Source organism: Pelmatolapia mariae, linkage group LG4 (genome assembly GCF_036321145.2).
Source record: "Pelmatolapia mariae isolate MD_Pm_ZW linkage group LG4, Pm_UMD_F_2, whole genome shotgun sequence".
Classification (NCBI taxonomy): Eukaryota; Metazoa; Chordata; class Actinopteri; order Cichliformes; family Cichlidae; genus Pelmatolapia; species Pelmatolapia mariae.
In genome coordinates this window covers 1,497,884-1,523,178 of record NC_086230.1, presented here as the reverse complement: position 1 = coordinate 1,523,178, position 25,295 = coordinate 1,497,884, and the positions used below count along the sequence as shown (strand labels likewise).

At 43.3% G+C, this 25,295-nt stretch overlaps 1 protein-coding gene across 5 annotated transcripts in view; it reads left to right on the top strand.

The window, feature by feature from the left end:
- The window catches only part of rbfox1 (RNA binding fox-1 homolog 1), a 147,884-nt gene that overhangs the window by 69,663 nt on the left and 52,926 nt on the right, over positions 1-25,295 (top strand). For 4 of the 5 annotated variants that reach the window (XM_063471054.1, XM_063471052.1, XM_063471051.1 and 1 more), the window contains 2 exons: positions 9,598-9,730; positions 23,902-23,941. In XM_063471054.1, the coding sequence (XP_063327124.1) occupies positions 9,598-9,730; positions 23,902-23,941 (173 nt within the window). The remainder of the gene's footprint in view (positions 1-9,597; positions 9,731-23,901; positions 23,942-25,295) is intronic. The other variant, XM_063471053.1, reaches the window with a different exon arrangement.

Here is a 25,295-nt window from a genome sequence, read left to right as displayed (position 1 = left end):
ACTTGCACATAAACCATTACATTGAACACTGATGAGTCACTCCATACCCTGCCACCCACTGGACGTTTAATGTTACTATAGATGTATGATGTGTTTCATTGTAATTACTGTTATTTAACCCTGTCATGATGAATTATGACGACCTCAATTAGGATTTCTTTCTTAAGTATTTTTATTCATCTTTTCATGCCTAAAGATGAATAAAAATAATTAAGAAAAAAATCCTGATTGAGGTTGTCATAATTCATGAATGACAGGGTTAAAGGCATTTTGTGTCTAATAATGAATGGCAGCAGTCGTATGAGGGCCCAATTTTAATGTATGTTGGCTCCAATCTTGTTTTGTGAAGGGAAGGTTGCAGGCACTGGCTGAGGACAGTCAGTTTTGTCAGACCATTTATACAGAAAGTGCAAAATAGCAATGTGAAGTTCAAAAAATAGCAAATATTTCTTGGTCCAAGGGAACAATTCCTGTTCAAAAATGTCATCCAATATGTGAGAATTTTCTTAAATTCTGGTTAATGTCCACGACAAATTCTACAGTGAATGTTTCTGAAAAGTTTTCAACACGTCAACAAACTGAGTGTGCCCCAAGATTATCTGTGGCTATACAAAATACACTTCCTTTCACATTTTACCCAACAGTGGAAATGTAGATGCCATCACGCTCCAAGATAGCAATATCTTTAAAAAAAAAAAAGGGAAACCACTTCATCATAGCTAATCTTTTGATGTCAACTGCTTTACACAAAAGGGCAGAGTATACAGAGTTCAGTGTGGATCGAGATGAGTGATGATTGTTGCTAATAAAACAGTATAGAGCAATCATTTTATGCTTCTTTCTTGATGTTTCCAGTGGATTACAAATCTCAGACTCATCAATCTATAGTTCAAGTGTAATTTTTAGTTCTCTATTATATCAAGACTATCTCTCCACTGTAAGGGGTATGACCCCCCCGTTTGTGGCGTGTGTATACTTCTTTAAGACACTCCGGCTAGCCCAGCCACGCCCCACAGCTCATGTATAAAACAGCTGTGCAAACATGAAACTGGTGATCGTTTGATCTCCCCTGGTTTTGCGCGTCTTGCGATACTCACCCAGGGTTTTGGTTACACTGTCTCCTCGCAGGGTGTCTTAAAGAGTTACCCCGTACATATGGAATATGTAACGGAGTGGAGAGATAGTCTCTCACTCAGAGAACCAAGGTTACAAAGTAACTGTATGTTTTTTGTAATAAAAAGAATTCTCCTTATATCTTGTACAATCACAATATGATTCGTATTTAGGAGATGACAAATGGTCCTGTTCTTTCATCAGAATTTTCTTTGCCCAAAATCTGAGTCAAGGATTTAAGAATTGGAACATACAGGAAACTTCTCCTGTCGTTTAAGGATGTTTTTAACAAGCTAAATAACCTTAAAAATGTTTTTTAAATAATACTGCCATCTCTTGAATGATGAGGATATGTCTCACTGAAGATATTGGTGCAGAACTTGCTATGAAGTAAGGATCATCTACTAAATCATCAATGCACCTAACTGAAATATTATGAACACTTTCTAATGTCAACATTAGACACTATATACTCTATAACTGTATTGCTTCATGAAGTCCCCTTCATAAAGTACATTTTTGCTAAATACTTCACAGTTGACATCATTGTGAGCATTATCCTCTTCAGATGCTTCAAAATCAAGCCCTTCCACCTAGTTTGAAATCCTGTGAAATATGCCAAGTACACATCCTGTATTTGTTTGTCGCAAAAGTCCCATAAACATGTTTTGGTGATCACACCCTGCAAAGATACAATATACAGTCTCACTATTCTTCAGATGACGACATATATGTTAAAAAAATCCTTTTCACCATCCCATCTGTCATTTAAAAAAATATATATAAAAATACATACCTAATAAGGGCCATGAGATTCTTTTGTACCGCTGATTTTCTACTTCTACTATAATCTACAGAGATTGTATGAGGTGCCTGTCCAATGCCAGTTACCTACAGTAGATGACAGGCTGCACTCTCCCAGACTGGATGAGTGCAAGAGACAGAGTAAAGGTTAGGGAATGTACTGTTGCAGAAGGGAATATAAGAAAAGATGTTTAAATACATAAATCCATCTACGTGAAGGATTCCACCACTTTCAACTGCAAGCAATACACCAACAATGGACAAGCCCTGTCCTTCCATGATGGTTCTTCTCCTTGCTCCTTTTCTTTCTTGGGTTTCTGCTACCTGAGGTATTCACTAAACACATGATCAGTTTTGGCCATCTAAGTACATTTTCTTGACGTACTCATGAATCTTTATTGTTTCATTCTGGATAGTGGTTCTGACACTCACTAGTCTGTGACCTCCTTCCTTCTACTTATCGTACAGTCTCAGAGTGCTGGACCTTGGGTCAGGTAAAACCAACCATGCATGGCAGGGAGCTTACTATGTATTGATGCTTTTGTCTCCTCCTTTGGCCAGCTTAATACTGGTAGAGCAATAAGCTGACCAATAATAATAATAATAATAATAATAATAATAATAATAATACGCTGTCATTGTACAGAGAGAACAGTAAAACAAAACACATGGGTATTGCTTGCATGTTAATCTAAATAACTGTATATAACTTAATTGTTTGTTATATTTGTGCATAAGTTAGGAGAAGGTGGAGAGCTTGCCAGTGGGGTTTGCTGTGCCACCACCTTGACTTAGATTAGCGATTTCCCCTTGCAGGTGCACAAATATTTGCTCGTGATGAGCCAGCAGCACCTCCTGGGCTGCGAGAGCTCGGCAAGTTGGATCTGAATCTGAGTCCATAATGGCTAGAACATTCTGTCAAGGCTGACTGAACGGACTCAGATGCAGACTCAGGGAGAAAGTGCTATGAAGATTTATTGGCAAACACCAAGTGAGCTATATACAAATATGGAGAAGTCCGGGGTTCCAAGGATCCACGGGAAGGAGGGAGAGGGACACCACACTCAACTGTTGATCCACACACCACGCTTCACTTTGGCCAACGCTCCTCTTCTGATACGCCATGCGACTCTGCCAAACACTGTTGCTCTGAAATCCATGGGAGGGAAACAAGAATGGGTCCAGGGAATCTACATACAATAAATAGTCAATCAAAGCCAGGAAATCACAGGGAAACACAAGAGAGGGTTAGACCCGGGGCTATACTAACGTGAGTTATACCACAATCCAGTGTGTCACGGTCTGCGGGAAGCAGACCGAGTGGAGAGTGAGTGGAGGACCCAAGTGAGGACAATGACATGAGACGGAATTTACTTTAACGAAAAGCGAGCCTTTATTTGGGGCTGATACTTGAGCATACAAAAATAAAGCAAACAAGCTCAGACCAAACTAAGAAAACTATGAATAAACTATGACAAGACTAGGGAGACTATAAAAGCTATGAACACTGATAATACTGTGACACATGAAGGGACACTATGAAGTCTAAAACTAGACATGGGGAAGGGAACACAGACGACGCCACACTGAACACAGGAAGACGGCGGGCTTAAATACACACATGAGGTGATCAGGGGAAGTGGAGACACATGAGGAAACAGCTGACTAGAATGAACATAATGACACCACAGTGGAAGTGAAAATTAAGTACATAGAACATGGAAACAAGGCTTCCAAAATAAACAGGAAACATTACGAGACACAACTTGTTTGACAACAAGCACCACACAGACATGAAACACGACGGGTAGACATGAAGCAGAGAGACTTAGAACAGGTGAGAAGACACAAAAGGATCTACAAAGCAAAGGACTAACACAGCAACCTAGGCATCGTAGCACTTAGTAAGGTAAACTAAACTGAAACTAGAACACAAATGGAAAAAAATATACAGTGGCTTGCAAAAGTATTTGGCCCCCTTGAACTTTTCCACATTTTGTCACATTACAGCCACAAACATGAATCAATTTTATTGGAATTCCACGTGAAAGACCAACACAAAGTGGTGTACACGTGAGAAGTGGAACGAAAATCATACATGATTCCAAACATTTTTTACAAATAAATAACTGCAAAGTGGGGTGTGCGTAATTATTCAGCCCCCTGAGTCAATACTTTGTAGAACCACCTTTTGCTGCAATTACAGCTGCCAGTCTTTTAGGGTATGTCTCTACCAGCTTTGCACATCTACAGACTGAAATCCTTGCCCATTCTTCTTTGCAAAACAGCTCCAGCTCAGTCAGATTAGATGGACAGCGTTTGTGAACAGCAGTTTTCAGATCGTGCCACAGATTCTCGATTGGATTTAGATCTGGACTTTGACTGGGCCATTCTAACACATGGATATGTTTTGTTTTAAACCATTCCATTGTTGCCCTGGCTTTATGTTTAGGGTCGTTGTCCTGCTGGAAGGTGAACCTCCGCCCCAGTCTCAAGTCTTTTGCAGACTCCAAGAGGTTTTCTTCCAAGATTGCCCTGTATTTGGCTCCATCCATCTTCCCATCAACTCTGACCAGCTTCCCTGTCCCTGCTGAAGAGAAGCACCCCCAGAGCATGATGCTGCCACCACCATATTTGACAGTGGGGATGGTGTGTTCAGAGTGATGTGCAGTGTTAGTTTTCCGCCACACATAGCGTTTTGCATTTTGGTCTCATCTGACCAGAGCACCTTCTTCCACATGTTTGCTGTGTCCCCCACATGGCTTGTGGCAAACTGCAAACGGGACTTCTTATGGTTTTCTGTTAACAATGGCTTTCTTCTTGCCACTCTTCCATAAAGGCCAGCTTTGTGCAGTGCACGACTAATAGTTGTCCTATGGACAGATTCCCCCACCTGAGCTGTAGATCTCTGCAGCTCGTCCAGAGTCACCATGGGCCTCTTGGCTGCATTTCTGATCAGCGCTCTCCTTGTTCGGCCTGTGAGTTTATGTGGACGGCCTTGTCTTGGTAGGTTTACAGTTGTGCCATACTCCTTCCATTTCTGAATGATGGCTTGAACAGTGCTCCGTGGGATGTTCAAGGCTTGGGAAATCTTTTTGTAGCCTAAGCCTGCTTTAAATTTCTCAATAACTTTATCCCTGACCTGTCTGGTGTGTTCTTTGGACTTCATGGTGTTGTTGCTCCCAATATTCTCTTAGACAACCTCTGAGGCCGTCACAGAGCAGCTGTAGTTGTACTGACATTAGATTACACACAGGTGCACTCTGTTTAGTCATTAGCACTCATCAGGCAACGTCTATGGGCAACTGACTGCACTCAGACCAAAGGGGGCTGAATAATTACGCACACCCCACTTTGCAGTTATTTATTTGTAAAAAATGTTTGGAATCATGTATGATTTTCGTTCCACTTCTCACGTGTACACCACTTTGTATTGGTCTTTCACGTGGAATTCCAATAACATTGATTCATGTTTGTGGCTGTAATGTGACAAAATGTGGGAAAGTTAAAGGGGGCCGAATACTTTTGCAAGCCACTGTACAATAAAACTCAAACACTGGGTCACACAACCCAGTACCGTGACACAGCGACAAGAAGCACTAAGTCACTGCCATAAATAGTGGGTGGGAGTAGCAGGATAATGGGCCAGAGGTAAGTAACTGCTTGCAGGTGACTGGGCCAAATGCGGGAGCCTGTAGTGAGCTGCACCCAAGCAGAGAGGAGACAGGACAGAGAGCGAGAGAAAACAAGTTTCCTAATTCAGCTGGCTGGGTAGACACAGGGACCATGATATTTACCCTTTGGAAAATTTTACCCATGACCCTGAAGGGCTATGTCAAGGGTAATGAAGGCCAACACTAATGCAGACACAATGGACAGCTGATTACTCCCAATAAAAATTTTATTAAACACAAGACATTTCGCTAACATACAGAGTGAGCATCACAGGAGATGAGCTCACTTAAAGAATGGAGAGGTGCGTTACTCCACTCACTTTGAACAGGTAAGTTAAGAGGATATTCTCTGAGGAGTGAATGTGGCAGATTCCAGGGAACCAGGTGAGTGTTCGAAGCAGCGGAGGAGTGAGAAGCTAAGATGTTCAATCTTTGTCCTTTCTGAAGTCCTGACAATTGGTGAGAGCAGGTGAGTGTTCAACATGAACCATGAAGCAGAATAGGCCAGCGTCGGGAGACCAGGTGAGTAAACAGGTGAGTGATGAATACTGAGCCCAGGACGTAGACAACTGAAGACACAGAGAATTCATGTTAGGAAGAGAATAATCAAAAATACCAAGTAGCAAAGTTAACGGACTTGAGTGAACAGGTTTGATTTGTGAGACATGAAATGTGGGGTGAGGGAGGGAGCTTTAGCTTAACTGCTGCTGCACTGATGATCGATTCAGTTTTGTAGGGAGCAATGAAGCGTGGAGCGAGCTTATGGTTGAGGGGTTTCAATGGGATGTATTTAGTGGATAGCCAAACCTTCTGCGCTGGTTCATACCTTGGCACCAGTGTCCAACAGTAGGACACATAATGGCAATTCAGCTCAGTTTAACAGAGCAAGGCCTTTTTGGTTTGAGGCAGATCGACCAATTCTGTTACAGGTGTTGTTGTATAGATGGAACCTCATAGGTGGTCTCGGCTGCCAAAAATAGTGGAGGTTGATAACCAAGTGAGACTCGAAAAGGGGACAGGCCTGTGTCTGAAGAAGTTAGAAAGTTGTGAAAATAATCAAGCCAAAATAACTGCAAATACCAGGGCGGTTCTGAGAGGTGACATAGCCAACATGCCTTTCAGTTTGTCCATTAGTTTAGGGATGAAAACCTGAATTGCGGCAGACTTTGCCTCCTAAAGCAGTACAAAATGTCTTCCATAAAAGATAGTAAAGACTCTTATGATCCATCCAAATGATAAACGTCTGCTTTGCCCCCTCCAAACAATGCCTCCACTCTAGTTTGATCCTGAGTAATTCACAGTCCCTAATGTCAGAAGTCTGCTGGAGTTAGTCACCTAGAGAACAAGGCATGTGGCTGGAGCTTACCTTTAAGGCCTGACCTCTGGGAGATGACTGTCCCCACCCCTGAGTCAGATGCAGCCACCTACAACTGACGCCACAAGACTGGGGCCAAGGTGAATAGCTCTTCTAATCGTGTGACAGAGGCCTTTGCTTCTCTGCTGCTCCTCAGGAGTCAGCTGTGAGAGCCCAGTTTCCATAGATTTGGGTCGTGACTCTGACGGGGGCGCGAGAGTCCGGAAACAGAAGTTGCTGATGAAGTTGGAAGAGTAGCAATCAGCACCGGAAATGCCTGAAATGGCACCCTGTGGGATTTGTAGTTCATTTTTAATTCTCTCTCCCTAGCCAATCGTTTATTCTAAGGATTAGGGATACTAAATCCTTAAAAGAAGTAAGTTCATCAGCAACTGATCTTTCATCTGATCATTTAATGCTTGCAAAAATACTCCCTGTAAAGTGTTTTCTGGCTAGCCAGTCAAGGCGAGCTTTCAGTTTGAATAAGCATGTATCCTAAGTCTGCTGTTTGGTCCTCATTCAACATAACATGATACTCACACACTGTGTGCAAGCTAGTCTTAGCCAAAGACCTCTTTTATACCGTTACATTCAGAGGTATGGCACTTTCAGAATGCACAACTTTTTACCACAGTTATGACAATAGCCAGTTCTTGATGCATGCTCAATCATCCAGGTAAGTAAATCTCCAAAAGTTGATTTCAAACCCCAAAACACATTGCGCCAAAAATTGGTCCACCCCAAGGATCGGGTCCCCCGACACAAACAGAGTAACATAGTGTAACATAGTTAAGTGCCAGGAGGATTGCCAGGATTTATACATCGGGGAAACCAACAACCATGGGACTCCCCATGTCTGCACAGTCCCATAGGTGCTCGTCTCCATGTAACCCTGAAGTGAAAGAGCAAGAGAAAACAGATATATGATTCATTTAAATAAGGCCAGCTGTGATATTACCTGCTGTGTACATGCTATTCATTCCAAAACATGCAAGTCCTGATTCTAGGTTTTTAAGTGGTACTTCATTAAATATTTATTTGTAGGAGTTATCCTTTTAGAGAGCGAAACCACAATACAAGACACATGCAGGCATAACGATATTTTTTAACCTGAGCCAATGAATTTGCAGCTTTAGATTGTCAGCTTTTAAGTCAAATTATAGAAATTACCAAAAGAAACAACACGTTCTCACTCCCAAAGCGTAACATTTTACGCTAGGTGACAAATCGTCAACATATTACGTTTTCAGGCACCCAACGCGTTCCTACGTGACGACATCGGAAAACTGCAGACACATGAGATCCGTTTGGACTCAATCTACACATCTTCGCTTTTCCCCTTAAAATCGCTTGGGAAAACACTATTTCACCTCATTAAAGTGCTGGTTTAGGTTAGGAATAAGGTTATGGTTAGGTTTAGGGATAAGGTTAGGTTTAGGGCTGCAATACAGGGCTGGAACCCGCGGCATACCATAACAACGTGGAAGGTCACCTTTCGCGTTCCTCAGGAACGCCGCGGGACGTGACAAAACATCGGGATGTTACGCCTTGGGAGTGAGAACGGGTTCAAAGAAATCACTATCTTTGATGTTTGAATCTTACAGTATATAATGCAAATTTTAATAAATATCTAGAATTAAATGGAATACAGTTAACAATGATGGTACTGTGCACATTTACGCATGTGACACATTTACTGTGTCATTTCTAAAGGTAAATATTGTTTTGTGTTCTTCTGCACACCACACAGGTAAGCTGTTACATGGATTTCAGTTTCAGTAGAACCTGGCATTAAATGATCTGCTAAAGATTTAGACACCATTGTCTTTCTTTATAACACCTTCTGATCTGGTTCAATCTTCCTTTAAGCAATCAGTACAAACAGGTATAAGGTGTGACATGGAGTTGCCCCTAACAACATCATAAGACGGCACTGGGATAAATAAAATGAAACAGCAGTATTGCAGCACCATTTTAAATAGTGATAAATCTTTACTGTCTGTCTAGTGCCTAAAATGGGGCTTATTGATTAAAATATCCAAAGGTTATGTATTTGCCAGTATTCTTAAGTTCTAATAAACTCAGTAAGATATTTTATTTAGACCATATGAGTAGCAGAGAAAAGCAGTGCTGGAATGAGTCATCATTGTAACTCTTGGGTTCAAAAATCAAGGTGAGAAAAGATGAACAGGAACAATCACCTGCTCAAACCTCTCGTTGTCCCTTTGTGAGCACGTCGTCCTTTACCTCAAAACACTTGTATTTTTCATCAGTTCAATCAATGAGTCACTATTCCGATATATAATTAGAGTTGGAAATGGCACTTCGATCTCTTCAACCTTCACTCACCCCAGCGCTTAAGCTTACTGTCACTAGCACCCCATTGTTATTATTAATCATTAATAATAATTTAATAATAATACCAACATAATAGCTTCATTTCACTGACACTCTATGCTCTCTCTGTCTTTTTACATTGTCTTCTTCATGGGTTTTTCCCAACAGCTAGAAATGAGAGTGCAAATTCTTTTAATAATAATAGCCAAAGATGCTTCTCAACAGTAGTGGTAAACACTACTTAAATAATCTTTCTTAAGGAGAAATTCTGTGACATCAGACATGGTTTTCATTGCTCCCTTTCTCTTTCTTCAGTAACAGGATTTCCCTGTCCAGCACCCACTGCAGCAGCAGCATACAGAGGAACTCACCTACGAGGTCGGGGACGGACTGTGTACAACACATTCAGGGCAACTGGACCAGCTCCCTATGTCCCAGCATGTGGAGGGTGAGCATTTTTTCTTGTTCCAGTTTTGTTGTTTTACCTTCCATCTCGGTCTTTTCACTTATCCAGTGTACTAAATCTCAAACTGCTCAGAATCAGTGGAGCATGCCAGGCTTGCCTTATAGCAGTAAGACACTCCACCACTACCATAGCATGGGGACTCGACTTAGAGGCATGCTCCTAAACATGCTCTTGTATCTTAGCACAAATTCATAGAAAATAGCTGTCAAGATGAACTTGCACCTGTCACAGGTGCTGTTCTATACAGGTGTATATACAGGTGTGTATACAGGTACTGTTCCTCTAGTCTGATATAATTAAACAATATAAGAAATAGTACAAACCAAGGAAATGGTTATCTGAGGAACTTGGAAAGAAAGCGACTGGACTTCTTCCTATTTCTTGAAGATGTTTCACCTCTCATCCAAGAAGCTTCCCAAGTATTTAATCCCTAGTGAGAGTTATTCCTAAAGAGGGTCGTTGACCCACTATTGATCACATGCCTCAACAAATGGCCAAGGTGTGAAAAAAGGTGTGGATCAGCAGAGGTTTCGTGTGAAACCATGGTGAGATCTATTATGTGAAGACTGGCGGCGCAGCAGCAGCACGCAGCGGCCACTCCTCTGTCTAGTGTTGCACGGTTTTGTCTTCTTTATTGTTGCAATTTTTTTGCAGAGTCCTTTTTTTCAATTCAATTTCAATTCAATTTTATTTATTTAGCGCCAAATCACAACAACAGTCGCCTCAAGGCGGTTTATATTGTATAGTAGATTCTACAATAATACATACAGAGAAAAAACCAACAATCATATGACCCCCTATGAACAAGCACTGTGGCGACAGTGGGAAGGAAAAACTCCCTTTTAATAGGAAGAAACCTCCAGCAGAACCAGGCTCAGGGAGGGGCGGGGCCATCTGCTGCGACCGGTTAGGGTGAGAGAAAGAAGACAGGATAAAGACATGCTGTGGAAGAGAGACAGAGATTAATAACAGATATGATTCAATGCAGAGAGGTCTATTAACACATAGTGAGTGAGAAAGGTGACTGGAACGGAAAAACTCAATGCATCATGGGAATCCCCCAGCAGCCTACGTCTATTGCAGCATAACTAAGGGACAAGTAAGCCTGCAGTGTGAGAGCGAAGTGCTCTAATGGGGTGATATGGTAGTACAAGGTCATTAAGATACGATGGGGCCTGATTATTTAAGGCCTTGTATGTGAGGAGCAGGATTTTGAATTCTGGATTTAACAAGGAGGCAATGAAGGGAAGTCAATACAGGAGAAATCTGCTCTGTCTTTCTAGTCCCTGTCAGGACTCTTGCTGCAGCATTTTGGATTAACTGAAGGCTTTTCAGGGAGTTTTTAGGACTTCCTGATAATAATGAATTACAGTAGTACAGCCTAGAACAAAAATCGGGTAATACTGTTACCTATGAACATGCGTGATGCATATAGTGGTAATCAAATCTATGTCAATGTCGAACTTCATTAATCCATTAATTAATTAAAGAATTTTTTCAATACAAGGACCTTCAAAGGAATCAACTTCATTGGAACCTGTAGAGATCCAAGATTACCTTAGTAATGAAGAGTGTTCATATATATGAATATTGTAAGTATATTTAGTTGCTAATTTATTTGATAGTCTGTGTAGTAGTGATGGTAAATTCGGTTCTTTTTACTGAATCGAGTTTCAATGAGTCACTCACCAAAATGAATCGGGTTTTTTGAGTCATTTGAATCACTGAGTCAGTTGCCCAGAGAGTGCAAAAAATTTACATTTTCACTCAAACTTAAGTTGTTTCTCTTTTCATGTATATCCCACTGCTATGATGAGTGATTGAAAAAGAAAAACAACTATTTTTATAGAGCAAAACAATTAAGTTTTCTAAAAGGAACATTTATTTTATTTATTTTTAATTTATTTTATTAGTAATTCCTCAAATGTGTTAAATATATATTTTCTCATCTAAATGTCCACTGAGCTGTGAGCCAGGGGGCGGTAATGCGCCTTAACATTGGTTGCCAACCAAGAAGAAGAAGAAGAAGCTGTGAGCCTGGAGGGAGAGGGTGAGTGAGTGAGTGATTCGTTAGTAGTAATATGTTGACGAAATTCCAAGATGGCAGCCAACCAAACCGGTTTGACAACCTGTATGACAGGTTTCGTGCGTGTACGCATGCGTGTTCAGGTATCTTGGGGTTATGTGTGTTCATGTGTGGAAACACCCAGGGCAGCTGAGTGGTTATATGTGTCCATCTGTTCCGTGAATCGCTACCTTATTGTTGTGGTGGAGGGGTTTGTGTGTCCCAGGGATCCCAGGGGCTAAGTTGTCTGGGGGCTTTTGCCCCCTGGTAGGGCCTCCCATGGCAAATTGGTCCTGGGTGAGGGACCAGACAAAGAGTGATTCAGAAGACCCTTATGAGAAAAACATCGAGGGAACAGTTTACCCTGCTTGGGATAGGGTTACCGGGGCCCCGCCCTGGAGCCAGGCCCGGGGAAGGTAGGTGCATTGTGTTTCCAGCGGCGGCCAGGAGCGGAGGCCCTGACGGCGGAATGATCACCGGCTACCGAGACTGGCAATTGGGACATGGAATGCCACCTCTCTGATGGGGAAGGAGCCTGAGTTAGTGCGTGAGGTTGAGAGGTACCGGCTAGATATAGTCGGGCTCACCTCTACGCATGGCTTGGGTTCTGGAACCAGTCTCCTGGAGAGGGGCTGGACTCTGTCTCAGTCTCGAGTTGCCCCTGGTGAGAGGCGTCGGGCTGGGGTAGGTATTCTAATATCCCCTCGGCTTACTGCCGGCACATTGGGGTTCTTCCTGGTGGATGAGAGGGTTTCTTCCCTGCGCCTTAGGGTCGGGGAATGGGTCCTGACTGTCATCTGTGCTTATGCGCCGAGTGGCAGTTCAGAGTACCCAGCTTTCTTAGAGTCCCTGGGTGGGGTGCTGGAAGGTGCTCCACCTGGAGACTCTGTTATCCTACTGGGAGACTTCAATGCTCACGTGGGTAACGACAGCGAGACCTGGAGGGGCGTGATTGGGAGGAATGGCCCCCCTGATCTGAACCTTAGCCGTGTTTTGTTATTGGACTTCTGTGCAATTTACAGTTTGGCCATAACAAACACCTTGTTCGAACATAAGAGTGTCCATAAGTGCACGTGGCACCAGGACGCTCTAGGCCACAGGTCGATGATCGATTTTGTAATTGTATCACCAGACCTGCGACCATATGTTCTGGACACTCGGGTAAAGAGAGGGGCTGAGCTGTCAACTGATCACCACCTGGCGGTGAGTTGGATCAGGTGGCGGGGGAGGACGCTGGACAGACCTGGTGCACCTAAACGCGTAGTGAGGGTGTGCTGGGAACGCCTAGCAGAGGCCCCAGTCCACGAGATCTTCAACGCACACCTCCGGCAGAGCTTCAACAGCATTCCGAGGGAGACTGGGGACATTGAGTCCGAATGGACCATGTTCAGCATCTCCATTGCCGAAGCTGCTGCATTGAGCTGCGGATGTAAGGTGGTTGGTGCCTGTCGTGGTGGTAATCCCCGAACCAAATGGTGGACACCAGAGGTGAAGGGAGCCACCAGGCTGAAGAAGGAGTCCTATCGGGCTTGGTTAGCCTGTGGGACTTCGGAGGCAGCTGACAGGTACCGACAGGCCAAGCGGAATGCGGCTCGGGCAGTGGCTGAAGCAAAAACTCGGGTGTGGGAGGATTTCGGAGAGGCCATGGAAAAAGACTTTTAGACTGCCTCGAAGAGATTCTGGCAAACTGTCAGGCGTCTCAGGAGGGGAAAGTGGTGCTCTACCTGCACTGTGTATAGTGCTGGCGGAGCACTGCTGACTTCGACAGAGAAAATTGTTGGGCGGTGGAAGGAATACTTCGAGGACCTCCTTAATCCCACTGACACGTCTTCCGAGGAGGAAGCAGAGTCTGGGGATGAGGGGGATGACCTGCCAATTTCCAGGGGTGAGGTCACTGAGGCAGTTAAACAACTCCTTGGTGGCAGAGCCCCTGGTGTGGATGAGGTCCACCCCAAGTTCCTGAAGGCTCTGGACGTTGTAGGGCTGTCCTGCTTGACACGCCTCTACAATGTTGCCTGGAGATCAGGGGCAGTACCCCTGGACTGGCAGACCGGGGTGGTGGTCCCCAACATTAAGAAGGGGGACCGGGGGGTGTGTTCCAACTACAGGGGGATCACACTCCTCAGCCTCCCTGGGAAAGTCTATGCCAGGGTGCTGGAAAGGAGAGTTGGTCCGCTAGTCGAACCTCAGATACAGGAGGAACAATGCGGTTTTCGTCTTGGTCGCGGAACACTGGGCCAGCTCTTTATCCTATCAAGGATACTTGAGGGCGCATGGGAGTTTGCCCAACCAGTCTACATGTGTTTTGTGGACTTGGAGAAGGCATTCGACCATGTCCCTCGGGGTGTCCTGTGGGAGGTGCTGCGGGAGTATGGGGTGTCTGGTCCATTGCCACGGGCCATTCGATCCCTATACAACTGTTGGAAGAGCTTGGTTCGCATTGCCGGTAAAATGCAGGTTACACATTTTAAGAAAGAAAAATCTGGATACATGTTTGAAAAAAATAAGCAGGGTAGCTGTTTGAAAGATACTGTACAATATGTTTTGTTTTTTTTGGTTTTTTTTGGAAAGAATCAGTCTTTCAGAGAAAACATTAGCGGCCTCCTTTGTAACACTCTGTGACCAACCGTAGCTGTCCGATTTTCACCACGTCCAACCCCACCAGATCGTCGTATGCCTCGACGATGGCGTCATAGACTTTACTTACCGTTTTCAGTTCGTGCAAGAGAGTCTCTGCCACTGTGTGGACTTTGACATCGTCCATTTTGATGTTGCGGGCAATCAGCAGACGTTGAATGGAAGGAATGAAACGAGGGGTGAGGAGTCTTTTTCTGATGCTGTAATAATTTTCAGCGTAAAAGTCATGCTCCAACACTTGCAGACACTCATGCTGTTTCTGGCTGGGGTGATCGAACTTACAGCCATTGCATTCGTCAGTGAGGTACTTGTTGATTACTAGGTTGACTAGGTGATACACAGCTGTTTTCACGGTATCGATAAATAAAGAAGATGCCCGACCGTCAAGCTCGACGGCTTGCTGCTGCTGCTTCTCCATGGGGCGTTAGTAACCGGGCGTGTCAGGTACTAATGAGCCCTCGCCCGAGGAACTGTCCTCCTCCTCAGTGTGATGCAGGGGTGCACAGTCCATCCTTCTCTCTGTTTGGAGCTAAAAAAGGTTTTGGAGGAATGAGACGGCGGTCTTGTTTTAAAATAAGAGAAGGTGGGGCGTGCTCTGGAAGTGGGATGATCTTAAAGGGCGGGTAGGATATGAAGCGTTTGAAATGCAATACGTCTCCTTATCAGCTGGAAATATTAAAGCCAGAACTTACAACACGATACTTTTTACTTCATGTACAGGGTTTCCAAAATAAGTTTCATTTCAAGTAAACAAACTAAAACATTTGATTCAGGTAAAACACATCATCACATTTATTCTTGTAAAGGGTTTTCTAAAAAGTTTTATTTCATGTAAAGCGTTTCCAAGGCTGTTAGCCGCGTTGCCCTGTATTGAACGAAAAGGGTGGCATGCACTTCTGGCCCCTGTGTTGAATGAGCCCATGTTGGGTTTGTGAATTTGACACCTTAAGGTTTTGAAGTTGGGGATACATCCTCCTGGTGAGCATAAGATGTCTGATATCAGCTTGACATCTCAGTTATAAATGGAATTGAAAATGTTTTTGGAAGTATGACTAATGTATAATCTGACTTCTAAGGTACGCACGCCAGGGCCTAGAAGACAAGGGGATAGTTTACTTTGTGCTATAAAAACACAAACCTTAATCTTTGATCTTCCAACTTTATCTTTCTGTTCTGGTTTTAGAGTCTCTATTTATTGAGTCGTACTTTGGGAATCACCCTGTTGTGAGACAAGGGTACGCTGGGAGGGAATATGGCATTATACAAGCAGAGTGTTTTGACTGTATCACTAGATCTAAGAAATACACCTGTTATTGGTGTTACCTGTGGTGCAGGTTTAATTTATAATTGTTGCATGAACTGGTCAAGAATTACAGACAGCTTTATACTGATAGTGCAGGCATTTTTTTTTACTTAAGTAGAAGTATAGCTGCTAGTGTCAGAAATACTTGAGTAAAAGTTTGATAATGTATGGGCTCAGAAATGTGCTCAATGTTAGAAAATCAAAGTAGTAACCAAGCTGAATATTGTGCTATAATAAAATAATATTAGTAGGTGAGACTACAAACTTAGTCTGGTGGTGAAAAGGCACAAGAGGCTCAGAGGCACATTTGGCAGCCAGGGTTAGAGCTCAGAGACCCTGAGCCTGGTGGTTGGGCTAGCAACATGGTCTGGTCTAACATCCATGCGTTACATGGTGTTGCGCCTGATAAAAAAAACAAAACAAAACAAAAAAAACAAAACAAACAAACAAACAAAAAAAACCCTATAAACTAACCCCCTTGTTTAGAGGTGATTGTCAGTTTGCTGGGTTTTTTAGAGACGCTGAGAGTGAGAGAGATCATGTTCTACATTACTTTAAAAGTGATTTTCAGAGCTGTTGATGTATGAAACGTTGTCCATAGAGACATGGATCAACTCTGTTTATGGCATTGAGTGTTAAATTGTGACAGTTTCAGTAAAGCCTGCAAAATTCTTGCATATATACTGGGGAGCACAGAAAAGTTATAGCAATAGCAATAGTTGTACTATTGAAAATCAGTTTCATAAAAACCATGTAAACAGACATGAAGAAGAATGTGTTTCTAAAACTAGTGGTAAAGTATGGGAACTATAAGGCAGACTGTTTCTGCTATCAAAACAGTTTATGTTGTTAATGGTAAATGGCCTGCATTTGTATAGCGCTTTACTTAGTCCCTAAGGACCCCAAAACACTTCACACTACATTCAGTCATTCACCCATTGGTGATGGCAAGCTACACTGTAGCCACAGCTGCCCTGGGGCGCACTGACAGAGGCGAGGCTGCCGGACACTGGCGACACCGGGTTAGTATCTTGCCCAAGGATATTTGGCATGCAACCTGGAGCAGCCTGGGATCAAACCACCGACCTTCTGGTTAGTGGCTGACCTGCTCTGCCACCTGAGCTACAGCCACCCCAATCCTAAATAATTCTTGGTCACAACATTTTACTCCACACACACTTGGAAAATCGCATAGTTTGACAATAAATATCCCAGAATAATTAGTATTTGAGATTGCTGCAGCAACATCATTAAAGAAAAATATCTGTCCATGTTGCTTTGCTTTCATTTTAAAATATAAAATTTTGAAGTTTTTATGTAAAACATAAAAACCACAAAACTTAAGACATTAAAGATGGTCTAATGAATATTTGAAAATATCTAGATTGTTGGTGTTTCCATCTGAGAATCTTCAGGGCATACGCCATAGCTGTGTTTTAGCAATACGAGATGGTAACATGAGTCGTGTTAACTTTAAGAACATTAACATCTAGTTTAACCCTTTAAAACCGGTGTTGGCACGCTCCGTTTTGCGTAACTATTTTTAAATCCCTGTAGAACCGGAACCACGTAAGCTAGCACAATAATTTTTTTTGCACATGAAACCGTAGGAGTTGTACTTACATTTTATGCCATCGGCTTGTCCTAAGTCACGGTTTCCTTCCACATATGGCTTTGCAAAAACAGCATAAAAAGCACTAGCAGCAACAAAAACATAATGTTCCAGAAACATGCTTTGCCGATCCGATCAACTGTTCATAACACTTCCTACGTTGGAATAGACTTCAGCGCGAACTATCGCATGTACGTCATTACCTGGCTGAAGCTGGAAGTGACGTCATTTTCGCGGAAAATGTAGTTTTTTACCTTCGGGGCCTCATAAGCCTATACTGGTGTTTTTAAAAGTCATGTTTGACTTTATGCTTTACTGAATAGTTTCTAGGATGCTTAGAACTCAAATTGCACTGTTGGACATAGTTTATTTTGATGCACATGTTGGTTTTTTTTTTTGCAAATTTCCATTATAATGTTTATTTTCATTTTTCCAGCAGGATATAAAAATTGTTTCACTAGCAGGTGGCTGTTGTTGTAATTTGGTATGTATAGATAAAAGTGAATTGAAACTTCTGCTGTACAGTTTAATAGGGAGGGTCCTGTGATAGGACGCTGTGCAATCACACAAGAAAACAACTTAAAATTTTGTATAACCCTCCCTGGAACAAATCCATCAAAAGCTACTTCTAACACGCTTTTATATTTCAGATCAGTGTCTAAAAAGCCCCATTAAATAAATTTGCTCCTGAATCTATAAAAGTAATTCCTGTTGTATAGATTCACACACCTAAAAACCAAAATACATACCGGGGTGATAAACAGAATGAACACGTTGTTGTCTGCAGGTTATCGAAAACTCGTTCTGAACCTGTCTCCCAGGATACGATATGATAGTGCTATTTTATCTCAGATGAAAATTTGTCAAACAGGTTGTCAAACCGATTTGGTTGGCCTCCATCTTGGAATGCCGCCAACGTATTACTATTTTTGTTTATGCTACGATTCAGGAAGGGAGGGGGTTAGTGAGTCCTGAGTGATTTGTTAATGCTACAATTCAGCACAGGAAGGGAGGGGGTGAGTAACTCAAATGTGCTGTTAGCATGTTAGCAGAGCGATGCTACTGTGAACTGAGGAGCTATTGTCTTGATGTGAGCTTTCTACTCAGGGTTTTTTCTTCCAGTCCAGACCAGAAATGTTTCTAAATCAAATCAAATCAAATCAAATCACTTTTATTGTCACATCACACGTGCAGGTACACTGGTACAGTACATGTGAGTGAAATTCTTGTGTGCGAGCTTCACAAGCAACAGAGTTGTGCAAAATACAATAATGTAAAACAAGCAAAATATAAAAATGGCTAATCTAAAAAGTAATAAATATATGTACAATATGTAAAGGTATATACATTACTGAACAACAGCCAGTTTCTGTTCAGAAACTGGCTGTTGTTTTTTCCCCACAATTTTAATTCTAAGGTAGATATATTTCTACTAATGAAATTAGTTTGCTAACAGCAACAGGGATGACTCAGTGAATGAGTCAGTTGGGCTTGTGAATTATGATTCACGAGTCAGTAAAGTGATTCTCGAGTATTGAACGATTCGTTCATGATTCACACATCACTACTGTGTAGCTATGAATCATTTTGTTCATATCATATCATATCATTATATATATATATATATATATATATATATATATACTCATATTCACGTGTATAGTATCCAGGTCACTGGATGTTACGTTCGATTTAGGCTACTTTGAGGTTTATATTGTTGTTGTTTGTCATTGAAACTCAGTCTCAATTAAAATGCTCAGTGAATGACATGATAATGATCTGTGTTGGTTTGAGCTTACTTGGTTTTGCAAAAATAGAGAAAAATTAGAGAAAAAGACGAAATGTATAAAGAATGCCATGTACAGAAAACACTAATATGCCTGAAGATGAAAAGTAAAAAGTATAGCAAAGTAAACAAGTTTTGAGTTTAAAGGCTTCATCTCTATTCACTGTCTGTCTAACTGGATAATCTAAGTCTACGTCTAGCAAAGACAGAATACTGTTCAATAACAGTGAACAAATAACAGTGAATTGTATAGGTTCCTATCAAGTAATGCAGCAAAGACACTTGGAGCTGTCTTTTGGTGACCAGGTCTATGACTATAATTAACTGGTCATCAGAGTTATTTGATCTCACAAACCAAATAATCCATACATTAATCAAATGCCCTGCTGCCTGACTGTAATTTTTTATCCATTTTATCTGCCACTTATCCATGGCCAGTCATGGGGGTAGCAGTCACCTCCTCCAGGGGTACAGGCATTCCCGGGTCAGTCAAGAGATGTAATCACTGCAGCGTGTCCCGGGTCTGCCACGGGGCCTCCTACTAGTAGGACATGATCAAGACATGCCTTTGTCTCTGACCACCTCTCCAGCCACTCTGTGCTGGGGGAGGTTTTATTGCAGATACATCCTATCTGAAAGATCTGATTCTTGTGTGGTAAGCTTCCTGCCCTTTTGTGGCTTCACTGTGTTGTGCATGGTGAACCAATACAGGAATTGAACCATATATTGGGTGTGGGGGAGATTACCATTTTAGGACTAAGGATGTTGTTAGAAACAGTTGGAAGTCACGCACACAGAGAGACACACATTCTCACACACTCACTCAAACACACACACACACACACACACACACACACACACACACACACACACACACACACACACACACACACACATTCTCACATGCATACACACACGCACACACGTTCTTGCACATGCATACAGATGTTTTTTGTTTTTTGGTTTTTTTTGTCAGTCCCATTTGCTTCTTTAGCCGTCAGAATTGTTGTCTGAAGACCAACAAGGATACCAAATGAATTTATTTTGCCAAATGGATCATCGAGGCCTTGCCGTATTGGTCCATTTGAGCGACTATTGTTGTTATTATTTATTTTATTTTATTTTCAGTTGTTACAGACGGGACAGACATGACGGGGGATAGGAAAGGGAGAAAGAAAGCGAGGAAGGAAAAGAAAAACAGAAGGGAAGAGGGACAGTGAAAAAGGGCACTTAAAAAGAGAAAGAAAAAAAATCTCCTGGATCACCTGTTGAGAGAAAAAGAAGAGAAAACAAGCAACAAAAAAAAACCCAAAGCAACATACTAAACACAACACCATCACATTAATCTAGCTAAGAGTAAACAGCAGTAAATACTAAATATTGAATGTTGTTGTGCAGCACGCAGGACCGACAGCGCACAATGTGCTTTGAAGTAGCAGCTAAGAAAGGTGTAGTTTATGTCTACGAACAGTGAACACCCGTGTGCACACCTGTGTGGATCGGCGCGCTTGTATTCAAAAGGTTTCCCCATGTAACGGTCTGCTAGAGGGTGTAGGGAGCCATAGCCCTGTCCCCCAGGGCATGAAGCAGGCATGGAGGAGATCCAGGCTCCAGACATCCAGGGACCCCAGAGTGCGAGAGCCCAAGGAGGACCACCGGAGGGGCATCCGTGCCACCCTCCTGGGAAGGGCTGAGGAGATCCCCAGACGAGGGGTCACCCAGTAGCCGCGGAGCAGAAGCCAGAGGGGGCTGCACTGGCGTGCCCGCCGGCTTTGCCGGCAGCCAGCTGTGCCAGAGTGAACCGAGCCACAGGCCCCGAGGCCGGAGGCCCGAGGGCCCCCCACGCCCCGGAAGAGGCCTGACCGAGCAACAGGTGCCAGGCCCCGCCAAGTAGCCACTGGGAGTGAGCTGGTACATACCTGAGCACCCAGCCCTGGACACCAAGAACCACCAACGCACCGACCCCTGAGGGCATCAGTCACCGGCAGGGAGTGTGGTGAGGGGAGATAGGCCTCCACACTTTGGAGGGCCTGGGTGTTCCCAGAGAGGTGGAGTCTAAGACCTGACCTGACATATAGACACAGACAAACAGGCACACACAGACACAAACATGCATTCCCACCCTCATGCACACATATACAAACACTCAGCACTCACCTGAGTGCTGAATGCATACGGATGTTTACACATACACACACATAGTGCCTTGTCTTAGAACCATTTGGGGGGTTTACGGTGGGAGGTGCTTTTGCTGTGATGTGTATTGTGTGAACTGTTTTCCCAATAAAAGGCAGCAAGCGGAGGCCGGATTTGGGGTCATTTTGTGGTAGACACTGACGAGGCCTCCCTTGCAAGTAAATCGATCGATCGCCGACTGTCTTGTTTTCTTCATGATGAATAAGTCTCTAAACTGGCGGGGCTTGTGGAAACACAGACCCAACACTGACTCTCCTTTCAATGTGGAGCTATAGCGGCTCTACTCTGTGCCACTTTCAGATGGCTGAGCTCCTTATGCGATCTCTAAGGAAGCAGCCAGCTACCCTCCAAAGAAAGCTCATTTTGACTGCTTGTATCTGTGATCTCAATCTTTCGGTCACTACCCAGAGTTCGTAACCATAGGTGATGGTACGTAGATCCACTGGTAAATCTGGAGCTTTGGTTTCATGCTCAGCACTTTCACCATGATGAACCGGTGCTCTGTCTACATGTATAGCCGTGACCCCAATCCATCTGTCAGTCTCACTCTCTCCTCTCCCCTCACTCATGAACAAGACCCAAAGGCCGCTCCACCAGCAACAAGCACCCCCCACAGGATACTCAAATGTACCCAACTGAATGCTTTCTCCAGGTCTACAAAACACATGTAGACTGGTTGGGCAAGCTCCCACACACACGTAAATATCCTTAAGAGGACAAAGAGCTGGTCCAGTGTTTTGTGACAAGGATGAAAACACCACATTGTTCCTCCTGTATCGTAGGTTCAACAAACTCTCCTCTCCAATATCCTGACATCCATCTTCCTAGGAAGGCTGAGAAGTGTGATTCTCACGTAGTTGGAGTACAACCTCTTGTCCATCTTCTTAAAGAAGGGGACCAAGTCATTCCCCCTCCTCCCCAGATTCTGTTTCCTCTGTGGAAAACATGTTAGTGGGATTGAAGAGGTCCTCGAAGTATTCCTTCCACCAACTGACTATGTCCTCATTTGTCAGGAGCACCCCACAGCCACTGTACAAATGTAGATCATCGCTTTTCCCTCCTAAGTCCTAACGGTTTGCCACAATCACTTTGAGGCAGACTGAAAGTCTTTTTTCATTACTGTGAAATACACTCCACACACGTACACACACGCAGAGTACTTTGTCGCCAGCGGCCACGTTTATTTACAGATTTAGGTTTGTTATGACAGCACACAGTCTGACAGCTCCGGTCTCAGCTGAGTCCCGGCTTCCTTTCCGCTCCTCTCCCGTCTCACTAAAAAGGCAGGAAAACTGTCATTAGTCCAAACGCCATCAGCTGTTCTCACCTGCCTCTCCAGCACCGCCCCATCGAGCTCACTGCGCCACTCCTCCCCTGCAGCCGCGCCCGGGACCACACCTCCGTCACAATTACCTTTTCCAAACTCCTCCCACACTCAAGTTTTTGGCCTGCTGGGCTCTATTCCGCTTGGCCTGAGGGTACCCAGCAGCTGCTTCCATAGTCCCACAGGTTAACCAAGTCCGATAGTACTCCTTCATCAGCTTTGTGGCTCCCTTCAACTCTGGTGTCCACATCCAGTTCAGGTATTATCACCACAACAGGCACCAACCACCCTGCAGCTACAGTTCCTTGCAGCAGGCTCAGCAATGGAGGCTGAATGGACCATGTTCCCCAGCTTCTCTCAATGCTGTCGAAAATCTGCTAGAGGTGAGAGTTGAAGAGCCCATGGACGGGGGCCTCTGCTAAATATTCCCAACACACCCTCACAATATATTTGTGTGTGTCAGGTCTGTCCAGGGTTCTGCTCTGCCACCTGATCCAACTCACCACCAGGTGGTGAGAAGTTGACAGCTAAGCTCCTCTCTTCACCCAAGTGTCCAGAATATGTGGCTGCAGATCCAATGATATGATTGCAAAATATCTTTTTTTTTTTTTTATGTTAGGCCAATAGGCTGCTTCCTTGGACAAAAATGTCTTTTTCAGCATTTTCAGTAGGAGAAACGTTTCCTCAGGTTTCCCCAACCTTATAAACAGTACATCTGTATAATGACTGAAACTTGCACCATTGACTAACAATGGGCCATGAGGTCAGTTTCATGATCAATAATATGAAGATTGGGATGACCATTAATCAGGGGCCATGAGTACCATTCAGATTGTTGAGGAATGGCTGCAATAACAGAATGTAAGATCTACCCTTAGGCCCCCTCTTTGATTCAGAGATGACTCCCCACTCGAACCATGGTTTTCCCTTACATTTATATTTATACTTATATAAAAACAGTTTTAAAGAATCATTGATATTTGCATTTATGGTTAGATTTAGCTTTATGAATTTTGTGCACATAATTTAGAAAGTATTTTGGAACCTTCCTAGCCTCCTCACCCAGCCATTAAAGAGTTGATTACATGTTTACTTTTCTTTCTTTTTTTGTTTTGGATTGTGGAGAATAGGTAGTAGTTAGCCACGTCATTGCATGTTAACATGCACTAATATGAATGCTTTTGTTTTACTGTATGCTTGTTTGTCTGTTTGTGTTTGCATCCTCTGCAGTGTTGTTTACCAGGATGGATTTTATGGTGCAGATATTTATGTAAGTATTATTTACTGGTATGATACTGCATGCTGTTGCCATCTCTGTAGTTTCTCACAAGTTGCTATGTACATGAAAGTCCCTGAAATCTCCATGCTCATTCCTGAGTTCAGCATTAGTTTAGGGTGTAGATAGGTTTCCATGTCTCAGCTCCAAGAAAACAACTATAGGATTATAGAATATAGCTATTGTTCACAGGAAACATTAGCTAGCAGTTAGCTCAGAGTCATTTTCAGTAAAAAATTAAAACATAGTTGTCAAAACAGGGGTGTGTCTGTATGTGTGTGTCAGGGGGAGGTGGTGGTGGTGGTGGTGGTGGTGTGTGTGTGTGTGTGTGTGTGTGTGTGTGTGTGTGTGTGTGTGTGTGTGTGTGTGTGTGTGTGTGATTTGAATCTGCTGTTTTTGTGTCTAAATCCATAAAGTATGAACCAGTATGTATGAATCATATTAGGGTTGGGTGAGGTCCAGCTCTTCATGCTTCAGACTTTTTTTGGATGTCTGCCATTGTGATTTTTTTTATACAGTTCCCCACTTGGCCTGTGGGCAGTCTTTATCCTTTAAGTTCAAGTCCTCTACCACAGGCTTGAGAGCTTAAGGGTCCTACACAGTAGTCTTTGCTGTTCCTAGGACCTGAACTAGTACTGTTCTGGACAGAGATCTCGAATGGGATCTCCTGGAGCCACTCACCAAGTTTGAGGGTCACCACCTCAAGTGCTTCAATTACCACAGAAACCACTGCTGCTTCATGCTCCATATATTTTGATTGATTGATTGATCATACTTTATTCATCCTGAGGGAAATTGGGTTAAGGCTGCCAGCCGTGCCAGCGCCATCTTACCCTTCCGATCATATATACATTACACAAACATCACATGGGGAAGACAGGTCAGAGAGATATAACAATGGAAAATACCCATCATGAGGAAAGACAAGGAGAAAAAAGAACTCCCCCCAGACTGAGCTCCAACAGGGAGATCAGTTTGAGAACAGAAAAAAAAACCACCTCAGCGCATACAAAAAGCACATGACTATCAATACACCATAGAAACAAAAGACAAGCAACAGGGGCGGGTAAAGGGTAATAGAGAGCCGGTGTAGACAGCGCATCCGGTCCTGCAGCATGTCTGCGCTGGTCCAGTCGACTGCCATCTTCCCCGGGAGGGGACAAGCATCGAAGGTGTTTCGAAAGAGAGAGGTTATGAGTGTGTATTAGTGTATGTGTATGTGTGTGTGTGTCCAGAGTTCAGCTGAGACAGCGTCCTTCGCCCTGCCAGGCTAAGTAAACAGTCTTCCAGCCAACCCAGGTGGCCTTGCATAGGGGAGGAACAGTCTAAGCACAGTCTGTTATCAGGG